The sequence below is a fragment of the Amyelois transitella genome, chromosome 28 (assembly GCF_032362555.1).
Source record: "Amyelois transitella isolate CPQ chromosome 28, ilAmyTran1.1, whole genome shotgun sequence".
In the NCBI taxonomy this organism is placed as follows: domain Eukaryota; kingdom Metazoa; phylum Arthropoda; class Insecta; order Lepidoptera; family Pyralidae; genus Amyelois; species Amyelois transitella.
The window spans coordinates 5,042,309-5,057,367 of record NC_083531.1 but is presented as its reverse complement, the minus strand read 5'-3'; the positions used below and the strand labels follow the sequence as shown (position 1 = coordinate 5,057,367).

The 15,059-nt window shown below is 39.6% G+C and overlaps 2 protein-coding genes across 2 annotated transcripts; both read left to right on the top strand.

Annotated features, from left to right (window-relative positions):
* The first annotated feature begins 4,793 nt into the window (after window positions 1-4,793).
* Window positions 4,794-6,608, top strand: LOC132903581 (zinc finger protein 239-like). The gene is made up of 2 exons (XM_060952169.1): window positions 4,794-4,836; window positions 5,569-6,608. The coding sequence occupies exons 1-2, from the start codon at window positions 4,794-4,796 to the stop codon at window positions 6,606-6,608; spliced, it is 1,083 nt and encodes a 360-aa protein (XP_060808152.1).
* A 3,584-nt stretch (window positions 6,609-10,192) lies between these two features.
* LOC132903580 (zinc finger protein 239-like) lies at window positions 10,193-11,509 on the top strand. Its single transcript, XM_060952168.1, has 2 exons — window positions 10,193-10,295; window positions 10,707-11,509. The coding sequence occupies exons 1-2, from the start codon at window positions 10,193-10,195 to the stop codon at window positions 11,507-11,509; spliced, it is 906 nt and encodes a 301-aa protein (XP_060808151.1).
* The last annotated feature ends 3,550 nt before the right edge of the window (window positions 11,510-15,059 follow it).

Genomic DNA, 15,059 nt, shown 5'->3' with positions numbered 1-15,059 from the left:
AAACAACAAACAAACTTACAACCGCATCTATAGCTGAGATTGCTTCGTTGGTAACTGGCATAATTTCTATCGTTAACGATGTATGAAATCACGTGAACCTCCTTCAGAACCGTAAATCAGTCGCTGGTCGCTAGTCGGCCGCACGCTGCACGAGCCCTAAGGTAAGGTCGTGTTATCTGTAAGCGGGCTGCTCGCCGACTCTCACGACCCCATTACCTTCATAAAGTGTAAGTGCAGATAATAAATATTGATCTTTCCAATCTGGTTTTAACTTCTCTCTTCTCCATGTCCCTGTTTAGTGTTGCCGACCGATACCTAGTCCACTTCGTGAGCGTGACTCCAGCAGGTAGTTTCGTTCTAGACCCTCCTCTCCCTCCTCCCTCTAAATAATTATAGCATTATCTCGTGAAAATGTGCGCGAAATATACAATTTGTGCACATAACCGTTTCGGAAATAAACGGAAAAATCAAATTCTGCTGGAGTACCGCTGTTCCAGCAGGAAGATTCTTCTTGCTGGGGCCGGAGAAGCAAGTAATGAATATCAGCTGATAGCTTATATTTCAGCAAAAAAGTGCAGCATAAATTGAATTTGTGCGCCATAGGGTTTTAGAGTTGTTTAGTTTCCTGCTGGAGTCACGTTTTGCAGAAAGCTGTATTTCGGAAACCATTGAATGTGCGACCTTTGCTTAAACACAGGTAATTAGTGCTCAATTAGTGCTAATTTGTGAATTAATTATATTGTCAAAAATATCTACTGTTTAGGAATAATCGGAAATCCTAGAAGTAATTGATAAGCCTTCTAGCGCTTAAATGCAAGCACTAAGTAGCTCACTGAAAGCTGCATTCAGGTCGCCTTAGTATTCTTAACAGATATAATAAGTTTCAGGAAAGTTAGTTCACGCATCTATCAGTAATTTCACTTTGACTGAAATTGAATAATGTCATATCCGATGCAAAGAATCTAGTCAACCAAAGATATATACTTATGTACACATAACAAATTAATGCTTACTTGGAAATACATGTCCTGAAAATATCAGCTCCAGATGATGCTCATTTATCTAGATATATACAAAAAACGAAACGAACTAAATTACTAGCTAACCGACCAAATTCGAATTGGCACAAAAAAGCGACGGATTCATACATTTCAACGACATTCTTAAATGGGCAGTCTTATACTCTTGTTATCTGTACAGTCGTGCTGACTCTTTACTGAAATTACTGATAGATGCGTGAACGAACTTTCCTGAAACTTATTATATTTGTTAAGAATACCATACATACATATGATCACGTCTATAACCCTTGCGGGATAGACAGAGCCAACAGTCTTGAAAATACTGAATGGCCACGTTCAGCTATTTGGCCTAATGATAAAATTGAGATTCAAATAGTGACAGGTTGTTAGCCCAACGCCTTAAAAAGAATCCCAAGTTTGTAAGCCTATACCTAAGTCGCCTTTTACGACATCCGAGGGAAAGAGATGGAGTGATCCTATTCTTTTTTGTATTGGTGCCGGGAACCACACGGCACAGCACGGTTAAGAATACCAAGGCGACCTAAATGCAGCTTTCAGTGAGCTTCTTAGCGCTTCCATTTAACACCGGAACACAACAAGCCGCAACAGCGTCACTCCAGCGGAATTTGTTGTTTCCGTTTATTTCCGAAACCTATTGCGTTTATGTTGTCGTTCACACGCAATAATTTACTTCAAATTATCTTAAATACGTAATTACGTTTTTATAAACCCTCAAGTAAGTAACAGAATTTTGAATGTACATCTTGAACATTGTTGCTGTTTTTGAATTAGTAAGTGATACCATTTATAATATTGACATACAAATGAAAACTACTGTATTCTTTTTTGATATGTCAAAGGCTTTTGACATGGTACCACATGATCTATTACTTCACAAATTAGAAAAATATGGTATTAGGGGAAACACTTTAAATTGGCTACAAACGTATTTGAAAAATAGGCAACAATGTGTTGAGATAGAATATATAAATGATGAAAAAGTAAAGCAGCAATGTAGATCATATTATAGAACGAATAAATTTGGGGTACCTCAAGGAAGTGTCTTAGGTCCACTTCTCTTCATAATTTTTATTAATGATCTTCCAGGTATAATAAAACATAAAATTATTCTGTTTGCTGATGACATCTCATTAATAATAAAAGGTAATGAAAAGACATCGGCAGAACATGAACATGAAGTAAACATGGCCGTAAAGGATGTCATAAAGTGGCTAAGTGAAAATAATCTTTCTGTTAATTTAAGTAAAACAAACTATATGCATTTTAATAAAGGTTTGAATAGAAATAAAGAAATAAATATAGAGTATGACGGACAACTTTTAAATCAGGCTAATATTTTAACATTCTTAGGTATTACTATTGACGACAATTTTAATTGGAAAACACATATTAACAACATCTGCTGCAAACTAAATAAATATGTATATGTCTTATCCAGATTGCGGAAAATAGCTTCTCTGGAATGTACTCTTTTTGCGTACTATGGTTATGTTGAGTCGGTGCTTAGATACGGTGTTATTGTATGGGGAAACAATGTCGACATCAACAAAGCCTTTCTTGTACAAAAAAAATGTGTTAGAGCCATTGCAGGAGTGGCTCCATTTATATCATGTAAACCTCTTTTTCAAAAATTTAAAATACTTCCACTGCCATGTATATATATTTTAGAGATAGTGAAATTTGTTAAACTGAATTTGTCACTTTTTCAGAAGGCATCTGACATATATCCCCGTAACACAAGACGTGGAGATAGACTAGTACACGGTCACGTACCACGGACAAAAATGTATTTCAATAATTGTTACGGAATGTGTATAAAGCTTTATAATAAGTTACCTGAAGCAATAAAATGTTTGCCATACCGAAGATTCAAAAATGCAGTTCATGAATATTTACTGAAGGAATGTTATTATAGCGTTAAGGAGTTCCTATAGGCCAACTGTACAAAATATTATTAATTGACAATGTGTGAACTATATTAATTTATATTTGACATAATGTTATTTCCTACGCCTCAGATGGCAAAGTATGTTTGACACCATATTTTATTAACCACCTCTATGTACACATATTTTTAAGGAATAAATGAATTTTGAATTTTTGAATTTGAATTGTAATCTCCATTGTATTATTTCAAGATCTAACGTACCAGGTGTACGTGGGTGTAAATTAATTTCTATTTAATAGTAATGTCTCAATCCACTGTGCTAGATTCACAGATAGTTGAACAAGTTCTTACAGACGAGTGATACAGCGTTGTTGAAATTCATAATTAACTATGTTTTCGCCGTGTGTACTTAAATAAAGAAAACTTCTTATCGAAATTGGTAAATGGTAAATACAGGTAAAATATCTGCCGTAAACAGATCACTAAATCAGCAATCAAATGATATTGACACAAGAGAGAATGGCAATGACAATGAGTCTGACAGATCTACAAAGTCGCTTAGTGTCTGTCAATGTCAGACAGCAAGTGTGACAGTGACAGATATCTTTTTAAAACTACCTTCAAAATTATTATTATTTAAGTCGATACCCGATATTCTAATACTGTAGAATAGAATATGTTACTAAAACTAAAACCTACTGAAGTAGATAGTGCGTATATAAGTGTTTTCTCAGCTTTTTGTCATGATTTTACTCTATTTTAACCAACTAAATTAAATTCCTACCACTAAATATCTAATTACACAGTCAGGTAACAGATTTCCCAACGAACGTGTGGACGAAGTTAACGATGAAGATAGTGTCTAATATTAATTAATCGCTATTTTGTGTGGTTATAGTGGCGTACTGCAACAGTACCAAGTTGCTTAGTGGATAAAGCGTAGTAGGTACGTAAATACATAAAATCACGTCTCTTTCCCAGAGAGGAAGGCAGAAACTACATCTTTCTTCCTCTTACCACGATCCCTGTACACTTCTTTCTTTATTTTTTTATTTATTTATTAGGTACACAAAACAGTTTTACAACAAAACTTAATATAAATATAAACAATAGAAATAGAAACATGGCCAGTTGTAAAACCAAAAACAAGTGTACTCAGCATGATTAACATTATAGTACTTACTTAGTAAAAGTCAAAGTATGTAGTGTCTTTCGCTTCACCCACATTCATAACTCTTAATTTTTCACCTGGACCAAGACTTCCTGTTTTGGTCAAGGTACGTTCAATTAGGCCTTCCCACTCGACCGCGTTTATCAGGTTTTAGGAACTGAACACATTTGTTACGTGTTTAAGTGGTGACCTCCCAAATTATTTTCACGAGTAAGGGGTTTTGGGGGTAGGTATGTATATCAACCTACATAAGTACTTACAACCTGCCCGAGTTGTTTGACACTACATAGATATATTATAATTTATATGCTTGCAGATAACTATCAGTGATGGACGGTGCTGTTGGTCAGGGCGGATCTCTGCCCGGCTGTGGGGATCTATCTATCTTTGCCTATCCGCCGCATTATATTGTAATAAAGGATGAACAATGTGGTAAGTTTAAATAAAGCGCAATAGCCACATAACATTTGATTTGTGAGCTGCATTGTGCCTGGCATATTGTTGGGCATATGTCCACATACCCACATTGTCCATCCCGCAGCCACCACACGTGTCATTTCTGAACATCCATGACGTGAATATTGAATACTATGACGGCACCTTTACCTCGGCCGTGTACCAATGACTATTTACAAATTTACAAGTTTTAAAAGTTTACGGTGAAGGAAAACATCGTGAGGAAACCTACACAATGAGGCTACTAGATATTAGGTTTACCTGCAAAGGTCGCGGGGGTCAGTGGGAGGATGGATATAGTCGAACTGTTTATGTCTTGGGTCCAAAATTATATAATAAGTTGCCTGACCCTTTTAAAGACCTTAATAATAACCCTTTTAAAACCAAATTAAAGAATATCCTGATTGACAAATGTTATTTTAGTAAAGAAGAATTTTTGAAAGATAATTTTTTTTTTTTTGATGTGAGTAATTTTTTTTGACCAATTTTTTATTATTTATTTTTATATAGTTCACTTAAATGTTGACTAATTTTATTTAATACTTAATGAATCTTAATGCTATTATTATGGATTATTTGAAGAACTTGATATAATTTTAATTTCTAATATTAATTAATGAATTAGATCCACAATAACAGCAATACCTATATTGTACGTTCTGTTAAGAATAGGACACATTGTTACATTTATTATTATATATTTAAGATCTATGTAAAACATGTGTACCAAAATAAAGATGATTTGATTTGATTTGGAGTCGCTTCGTGTAAAAACCTGACTCACCCAATCTAGGGTCCATGGTGAAAGACATAGCTCGGGCTCCTCTCCAGAGTGATGAGGATGCAACCTAAAACCTGACTAAAGCCAGGGGAAGAATACCGTCTAAATTAAATAAACAATTTTCAAAGAATTTTAGCATTTTGGTGTTTGAATTTTAAGTAGGTTTTAATATTTGTATTTATTTATGTTTAACCTATGCTTTCTTCTCAAGTCGGCTGATTAATCACAGATACTGCGTCAGCTGACACATCGGGAGCTGACAAACGGCAACCAGGTGCAGGAAGTACAACCAACAGGACACAGCGCGAGTCTCGACGAGAGTCAGCGTCACGGAGTGGTCAGGGTCCACTCCAATGTGATGTTTGTGATAGACGTTTTAAATTTAAATCAGATTTTGACCGACATTATAGAACTCACACTGGCGAAAAACCTTATGAATGTTACGTGTGTCAACGCAGATTTAATGAGAGGAGTAAGTTAAAAAGACACCTTAGAACTCATACTGGTGAAAAACCTTATGAATGTGACGTGTGTCAACGTCGATTTAATGTAAAGAGTAATTTATTAAAACACCGTAGAACTCACACTGGCGCAAAACCTTATGAATGTAACGTGTCTCACCGCAGATTTAATACGAGGAGTAGTTTAAAAAGACACGTTAGAACTCATATTGGTGAAAAACCTTATGAATGTGACGTGTGTCAACATCGATTTGTTCAGAAGAGTGATTTAACAAAACACAGGAGAACTCACACTGGCGAAAAACCTTATGAATGTGACGTGTGTCAACGCAGATTTAATGAGAGGAGTAAGTTAAAAAGACACCTTAGAACTCATACTGGTGAAAAACCTTATGAATGTGACGTGTGTCAACGCGGATTTAATGAGAGGAGTAAGTTAAAAAGACACCTTAGAACTCATACTGGTGAAAAACCTTATAAATGTGATGTGTGTCAACTCAGATTTAATGAGAGGAGTAAGTTAAAAAGACACCTTAGAACTCATACTGGTGAAAAACCTTATGAATGTGACGTGTGTCAACGCAGATTTAATGAGAGGAGTAAGTTAAAAATACACCTTAGAACTCATACTGGTGAAAAACCTTATAAATGTGACGTGTGTCAACTCAGATTTAATGAGAGGAGTAAGTTAAAAAGACACCTTAGAACTCATACTGGTGAAAAACCTTATGAATGTGACGTGTGTCAACGTCGATTTAAGGTGAAGAGATATTTAACTAAACACCGTAGAAATCATACTGGTTTATAAATCTATGAATCTGTGTCATTAATTATGAACTCAGAATAGTAATTTCACAGTCCATCTTAGATCATACAGGCAATTGAAAAACTGTGGCTCTATTTATTTATTATTTATGTATTACAATTTATAATTATGAATGGGAGATATAGTTGCCAACTGAAATTTTATTTGGGCTTATGTGAAGGACGGCGCAGGACTTGGCACTGTTACAACGTCGCGAGGCGGAATTTACTTCGTGTCATTGCCTCACTGACTCACTATAAGACCGTAATCACAGGCACATCCTGCGCTCGGGTTGACGATACAAGAAAGGAACTTGTGACGTCGTGTCTGTGTCAGTCCTGCGCCTCACCCTTATATGAAGAGACTCGCGACGGCGGACGTCCTTCTTTTTCCCTAAGGATTTGTGCAGCGTGCCGCGGACTTCGGCCGACCTCAGTCTGACCGATTCGGACAGACTGGATTGAACTTGTGTAATTAAACGGCGAACTGCAGTGTGCCACCGACCGACGACTAGCGAACATTCATACGACCTGCGCTGCACACCAGTCTGTGTTGCCAGACTTGCGATTTAAGGCCGTCACAGACTTAGCTATACTATATATTGCAGCTAGCTACCACACACGGAAATGAAACTTTTATATAAATTTTAATGGTGGGTATTTAATAGCGGAAATGCAACGATCTATTGACAAAAACTACAGGAAGTTGGATGTTGACTGTTTGTTTGTATGTCTGTACATCGTGGTTCTAGAATAGATAATCTGACTTTTTGATTCGAATGTCATAAGATAATGATTGGCGGCTGCAGCTACAAAATATCGGATTATATAATAGATTATTTAGTCAAGACTCCCTCAAAGTCGATTCAAATTTACAATGTTGCAATTTGAGTTAGTTCACTGGAAAAACTGATGACAAACAAACTAACAAACAACAAACAAACTTACAACCGCATCCATAGCTGAGATTGCTTCGTTGGTAACTGGCATAATTTCTATCGTTAACGATGTATGAAATCACGTGAACCTCCTTCAGAACCGTAAATCAGTCGCTGGTCGCTAGTCGGCCGCACGCTGCACGAGCCCTAAGGTAAGGTCGTGTTATCTCTAAGCGGGCTGCTCGCCGACTCTCACGACCCCATTACCTTCATAAAGTGTAAGTGCAGATAATAAATATTGATCTTTCCAATCTGGTTTTAACTTCTCTCTTCTCCATGTCCCTGTTTAATGTTGCCGACCGATACCTAGTCCACTTCCACGGGTTTACTCAACTATCGATAGAAGGTTTGTGGACTAATTATGAATATGTGACGATATCTCTACGCCACAAAAGTCACAACAGCCAATCACGCGATGCTATCAGCCAATAACAGTGAAGAGCCTAAATCGCGCAAGCAAAGATTTCACGGAATGGAGCATATTATATAAAACCTCGACACAACATCATCCGATCCGCATTCTTCCAGGCATAACACCTAGCCTGGTGGAAGGTCTTCCCTTTGGTGGCGGTTGAGACCGAATTATCGCTTCCGCTACAGATAGGCCGCTTAAATACCTGTAAATTAAACGAATTCAGACAAGAATCGTATCTTAAATTATCTGACTGCCCACTCTAGGATCTCGGTCAAAGGCTGACCCCAACCAAGTTGCAAAGATAAAAGCAGAATGTTTTTACACCTTCTAAAATGACCTATTGTACACTTAGGTACTTATTATACAAAAATAAATCCCGAAGATCCCAGCCGGAAGCTAATTACCTATTAAGAAGGATAAACAAACGATTTATTTATAAGACATGGAATGAAAAGCTGGTGTAGAGATACATCTCAGGAGAGACCGTCGATACTGTATTATTTGTGACAAGTGGCCACTAGTAACTGACGAAATGATACTTATCACCTTTCTTTATAAGGTAAAAAGAAAGAGACTAATTTAGTGGAATTAATGAGCACTATATCTATGTAATAATTTATCTGAGCTTAATTTTCTAATGCGCATAGCGGGATTGTCGCTCGTCGGAATGACGGAAAGCGGACCCTAGGGCCGTATCGGATGACGACAGCGAGACCTAGTGCAGGCTAACACGCGGGGGCGAGAAGGAGAGAGGAAGCTGTTGTAGATACATACGCTATGTGCATATCAAGGGAGGAACTAAACGGTGAACCAATGAGTGTCTTATCTGACTAAGACATTTTAATTTATACTAATATCTGAGGCAGACTCGATTCTTACTTACTAAACATAAGACTTACGAAATATAATGTGTTCGTTCACACGCAATGATTAACTTCAAATTATATTAAATACGTTTTCATAATCTCTCAAGAAAGTAACAGACATTTAAATGTGCGTCTTGAACATCGTGATCTCCTTTGCATTATTTCAAGATCTGACGTACACCTGTAAATTAATTGCTAATAGTAATGTCTCAATCCACTGTGCTTGATTCACAGATAATTTAACAAGTTCTTACAGACGAGTGATACGGCGTTGTTGAAATTCATTTTTAACTATTTTTTCGCCGTGGGTATTTAAATAAAGAAAACTTGGTATCGAAATTGATAAATGGTTAATACAAGTAAAATATCTGCCGTAAACAAAACGCTAAATCAGCAATCAGCTGATGTTGACACAGGAGAATGGCAATGACAATGAGTCTGACAGATCTACAAAGTCGGGGACACGCTGCCGTGCCCTTAGTGTCTGTCAATGTCAGACAGCAAGTGTGACAGTGACAGATGTCTTTTTAGTACTACCTTCAAAATTATTTAAATGTAAGTCGATACCCAATACTCTAATAGTTTAGAATAGAATATGTTTATTTACTAAAACTAAAACCTACTGAAGTAGATAGTGCGTATACTCGTATAAGTGTTTTCTCAGCTTTTTGTCATGATTTTATTCTATTTTAACCAACTAAATTAAATTCCGACCGCTAAATATCTAATACTTAGTCAGGTAACAGATTTCCCAACGAACGTGTGGACGAAGTGAACGATGAAGATAGTGTCTAATATTAATAAATCGCTATTCTGTGTGGTTTGAGAGGCGCACTGCAACAGTACCAAGTGGCAATGACTCATTGTCATTGCCATTCTCTTGTGTCAATGTCAATGTCTGCCGTGCCCTTAGTGTCTGTCAATGTCAGACAGCAAGTGTGACAGTGACAGATATCTTTTTAAAACTACCTTCAAAATTATTAAAATTTAAGTCGATACCCGATACTCTAATACTTTAGAAAAGAATATGTTTATTTACTAAAACTAAACCCTACTGAAGTAGATAGTGCGTATATAAGTGTTTTCTCAGCTTTTTGTCATGATTTTATTCTATTTTAACCAACTAAATTAAATTCCTACCACTAAATAGCTAATTACACAGTCAGGTAACAGATTTCCCAACGAACGTGTGGACGAAGTGAACGATGAAGATAGTGTCTAATATTAATTAATCTTTAAAATTTTCACGATTAAGGGGTTTTGGAGGTAGGTATGTATATCAACCTACATAAGTACTTACCACCTGCCCGAGTTGTTTGACACTACATACATATATTATAATGTATATGCTTGCAGATAACTATCTGTGATGGACGGTGCTGTTGGTCAGGGCGGATCTCTGCCCGGCTTTGGGGTTCTAGCTATGTTTGCGTATTCGCGGTCTTATATCGTAAGAAAGGATGAACAATTTGGTAAGTTTAAATAAAGCGCAATAGCCACATAACATTTGATTTGTGAGCTGCATTGTTCTATATTTAAAGTTATGTACATTAGTTTAAATACTAACCGATGCGTTTACGGTGAGGGAAAACATCGTGAGGAAACCTACACATTCAGATTGCGGAGGTCAGATGGGAGTCGCTTCGTGTAAAACCTGACTCACCTAATCTAGGGTCCTTGGTCAAAGGCATACCCCGGGCTCCTCTCCAGAGTGATGAGGATACAACCTCAACTAAAGCCAGGGGAGGATAACCGTCTTAATTAAATAAACAATTTTCAATGAATTTTAGAATTTTGTTGTTTGAATTTGAAGTATGTTTTAATATTTGTAATTATTTATGTTTAACTTATGTTTTCTTCTCAAGTCGGCTTATTAATCACAGATACTGCGTCAGCTGACACATCCGGAGTTGACAAACGGCAACCAGGTGCAGGAAGTACAACCAACAGGACACAGCGCGAGTCTCGACGAGAGTCAAGGTCACGGAGTGGTCAGGGTCCACTCCAGTGTTATATTTGTGGTAGACGTTTTGAATTTAAATCAAATTTTGACATACATTATAGAACTCACACTGGCGAAAAACCTTATGAATGTGACGAGTGTCAATGTCAATTTGTTCAGAAGATTAATTTAACAAATCAAAGGAGAACTCACACTGGCGAAAAACCTTATGAATGTGACGTGTGTCAACGTCGATTTGTTCAGAAGAGTCATTTAACAAATCATAGGAGAATTCACACTGGCGAAAAACCTTATGAATGTGACGTGTGTCAACGACGATTTAATCAGAGCAGTAGTTTAAACGCACACCGTAGAACTCATACTGGTGAACAACCTTATGAATGTGACCTGTGTCAATGTCGGTTTGTTCAGAAGATTAATTTAACAAATCACAGGAGAACTCACACTGGCGAAAAACCTTATGAATGTGACGTGTGTCAACGTCGATTTGTTCAGAAGAGTCATTTAACAAATCATAGGAGAATTCACACTGGCGAAAAACCTTATGAATGTGACGTGTGTCAACGACGATTTAATCAGAGCAGTAGTTTAAACGCACACCGTAGAACTCATACTGGTGAACAACCTTATGAATGTGACCTGTGTCAATGTCGGTTTAATATGAAGAGCACTTTATTATCACATCATTTAACTCATACTGGTATAGAAAACCTATGTATGTGATGCGTGTCATAAAATTTAAATCAGAAGAGTAATTTCACAGTCCATCTTAGAACATACAGGCAATTGATATACTGTGGCTCTATTTATTTATTATTTATGTATAACACTTTATAAGTGAATGGGAGATGACGCCGCAAACTGAAATCTTCAAATAAGGGCTAATGTGAAGGACGGCGCAGGACTAGGCACTGTTACGACTCATTGCCTCACTGACTCACTTTTAGACCGTAATCACAGGCGCATCCTGCGCTCGGGTTGACGATACAAGAAAGGAACTTGTGACGTCGTATCTGTGTCAGTCCTGCGCCTCACTCTTATATAAAGAGACTCGCGACGGCGGACGTCCTTCTTTTTGCCAGCACTGCGTCCCTAAGGATTTGTGCAGCGTGCCGCGGACTTCGGCCGACCTCAGTCTGACCGATTCGGACAGACTGGAACGAATTTGTGTAATTAAACGGCGGCGTATTGCAGTGTGCCACCGATTGACGACTAGCGAACATTCATACGACCTGCGCTGCACATTCCACAACAATCTGACAGACCGGCAGTGTTGCCAGATTAGCGATTTTAGGCCGTCACAGACTTAGCTATACTATACATTGTAGCTAGCTATTTCTATCGTTAACGATGTATGAAATCACGTGAACCTCCTTCAGAACCGTAAATCAGTCGCTGGTCGCTAGTCGGCCGCACGCTGCACGAGCCCTAAGGTAAGGTCGTGTTATCTCTAAGCGGGCTGCTCGCCGACTCTCACGACCCCATTACCTTCATAAAGTGTAAGTGCAGATAATAAATATTGATCTTTCCAATCTGGTTTTAACTTCTCTCTTCTCCATGTCCCTGTTTAGTGTTGCCGACCGATACCTAGTCCACTTCCACGGGTTTACTCAACTATCGATAGTTGGGTTTGTGGACCACCTATGAATATGTGACGACATCTCTACGCCACAAAAGTCACAACAGCCAATCTCTCTATCAGTCAATAACTGTAATAATAACAATAATTAATCTCAACAAATTAGAACGCCTTCTTAACAATTGTAGCAGGTTTATATTCTGCCTTCGGAAATACGATCATAGTTCTGAATATCGTTCTCGGCTAAAATGGCTCTCAATCCGTAACCTAAGAAGTCTTCACATTTTATGTCAGCTCTATAACATTGTTAATATTCAGCTTGCCCCAGACTATCATAAAAAAGACTTCCCACTATTAAGTTCCACTCTCGAAAGAATTATACGTTCTTCAAATAAGTTAGCTCTTGCTATCCCTTTTCACCGTACAGGTTTTGCCTCCAATTCCTTCGCCGATATGGCTGTTATGCTTTGGAATTCACTTCCTGAGTCCATCAGGGCATCCCCAAGTCGTTCTAGTTTCATATCACGGGTATACGGGTTTCTCTTCAGTCGCGAGGGTATTTGATACCTTTCTGCCTTTTCACTCATTTCGGTAATCGCTGCACTTATTAATTTATGTATATTGTTTCTTTATTGTAGTATCTATGTTTATTAATAATTATTTTATTTTATATTTTGTGTAGGTATAAATATATTTATTTAGTTTGAACCCACACTTAAAGTTCTCTGTCATACCCAATGGTTGACTGGTAGATAATACTTTTAGTATTAAGTCCGCTAATTGTGCTATACATTTGTATTTTGCAATAAAGTTTAAATAAATAAATAAATAATGCGCATAGCGCGAGTGTCGCTCGCCGAAATGACGGAAAGCGGACCCCAGGGCCGTGTGGGATGACGACAGCGAGACGCATATAAAGGGGAAAACTAAAAGGTGAACCAATGAGTGTCCTATCTGTCCAAGACATTTCAATTTATACTTATATCTGTGACAGACTCTATTCTTACTTCATTGGTAATTTACGACTTACGAATTATTATGTGTTCGTTCACATGCAATAATTTACTTCAAATTATCTTAAACTAGCTGACCCGCGCAACTTCGTTTGCGTGTATCCCTTTTAACCAAAATCTTAATAGAAAATATCAATCCATAAATTACGGTTTTATATTTTAAAAAACTAATCTTACTAATAAGTGCGATTTAATACTAACCTTAGAATACAATACCTACTATTATCATACAATTATTGTTGTCGCGCTGAAAAGCACGTTTTATTTTTCTCAAAGAGCTGCGATAAATAAACGCGTCCGATCGCTTCCAATTTCAAAGTGCTAATGGGGAGCCGACGACGAGGGGTCTTCCCAAACTCCTGTGCGGGAGTTGGAGCGAGTGGTCAGGGTCTTTTTACCCTCTTCACTGGTTTCATCGCTGCCTACGGCTGTAGGCAGGTCAATGGGGCGGCCGTGGCGGCCTGGGTCATCTTCTTCTATCTTCTGGGAGTTCCCATCGGCAGCGGCGTCGTCACTGAGCGACGACGTCTGCCGCAAGGCAGCGAGGTGAGGGCTTCACGCGACCGTCCGGAGGGCGGGCGTGGAGCGGCGCGATGCCGCGCAGGTGGACGTGCGATGATGCGTCCGCCCTCTCAAACATCTTCGTGGCCAGCCTGGCCACAAAGTCATCTAGGCCCTCCCACTTCAAGTCCCTGAGGATTGTCGAGTTCCTCACGTAGCGCGGGGCTCCGACGACTGCTCTGAGACTGAGGTTCTCCTGGGCTCTGAGTCTTCTTCTGTTGGTCTCAGAGCAGTAGGCGTACCACGCCGGGGCCGCGTACGTGAGGCGGGATCTGACATATGTTCGGTAGATCCCGAGCTTCGTCCTCAGGGGGAGGCTGGAGTAGAGGACTGCGTAGAGCTTCCCCCTGGCTGCCTTGGTCTTCGCGACGACGTCTCCCACGTGCTTCTTGAACGTGAGACGCCAGTCTATGGTAACTCCCAGATATTTGACGTGTGGCCGCCACGGCACCGGTTCGCCGAGCAGTCGCAGTGGAGGCGGGTGGGGTCTTGTCCCCGTCATGATGGCTTGGGTTTTGCCGACGTTCACCGAGAGCCTCCATTTGGAGAGCCAGCCCGGCAGAGCCTCGAGTGTGGGCTGCAGCCTCTTGGCGGCGTACAGCGGGCGTATGGACGACGCGTAGTACGCCGCATCGTCAGCGTACAGCGCTAGCTCCACCTGGCCGACGGCAGAGATGTCGTCGGTGAACGCGGCGTAGCAGGCCGGGGACAGACAGCTTCCTTGCGGGACTCCGGCGCGTACAGGGCGCACGGAGGAGATGGCGTCTTCTACTGCGACGTGGACTCGGCGATCCGTGAGGAAGGAGGCCAAGACCCTGACCATTCTTGGGGGCACTTGGGCCTCCGACAGCTTGTACAGCAGCCCCTCGTGCCATACCCTGTCGAAGGCCATTTCCATGTCAAGGAACACGGCAGCCACGCATTCCTTTTTATTATGGCTTTCGGACATCCTGTGGAGAAGTCTTGCGACCTGGAGCGTCGTTGAGTGGTCGGGCCGAAACCCGAATTGTTCCGGACGTGGCTCGACGAATGGGAGCAGTCGCCGGAGGAACAGGCGCTCGAAGAGCTGCGAGAACTTGCTCAGCAGCGCGATCGGCCGGAATCCGTTGGGTCTTCGGTG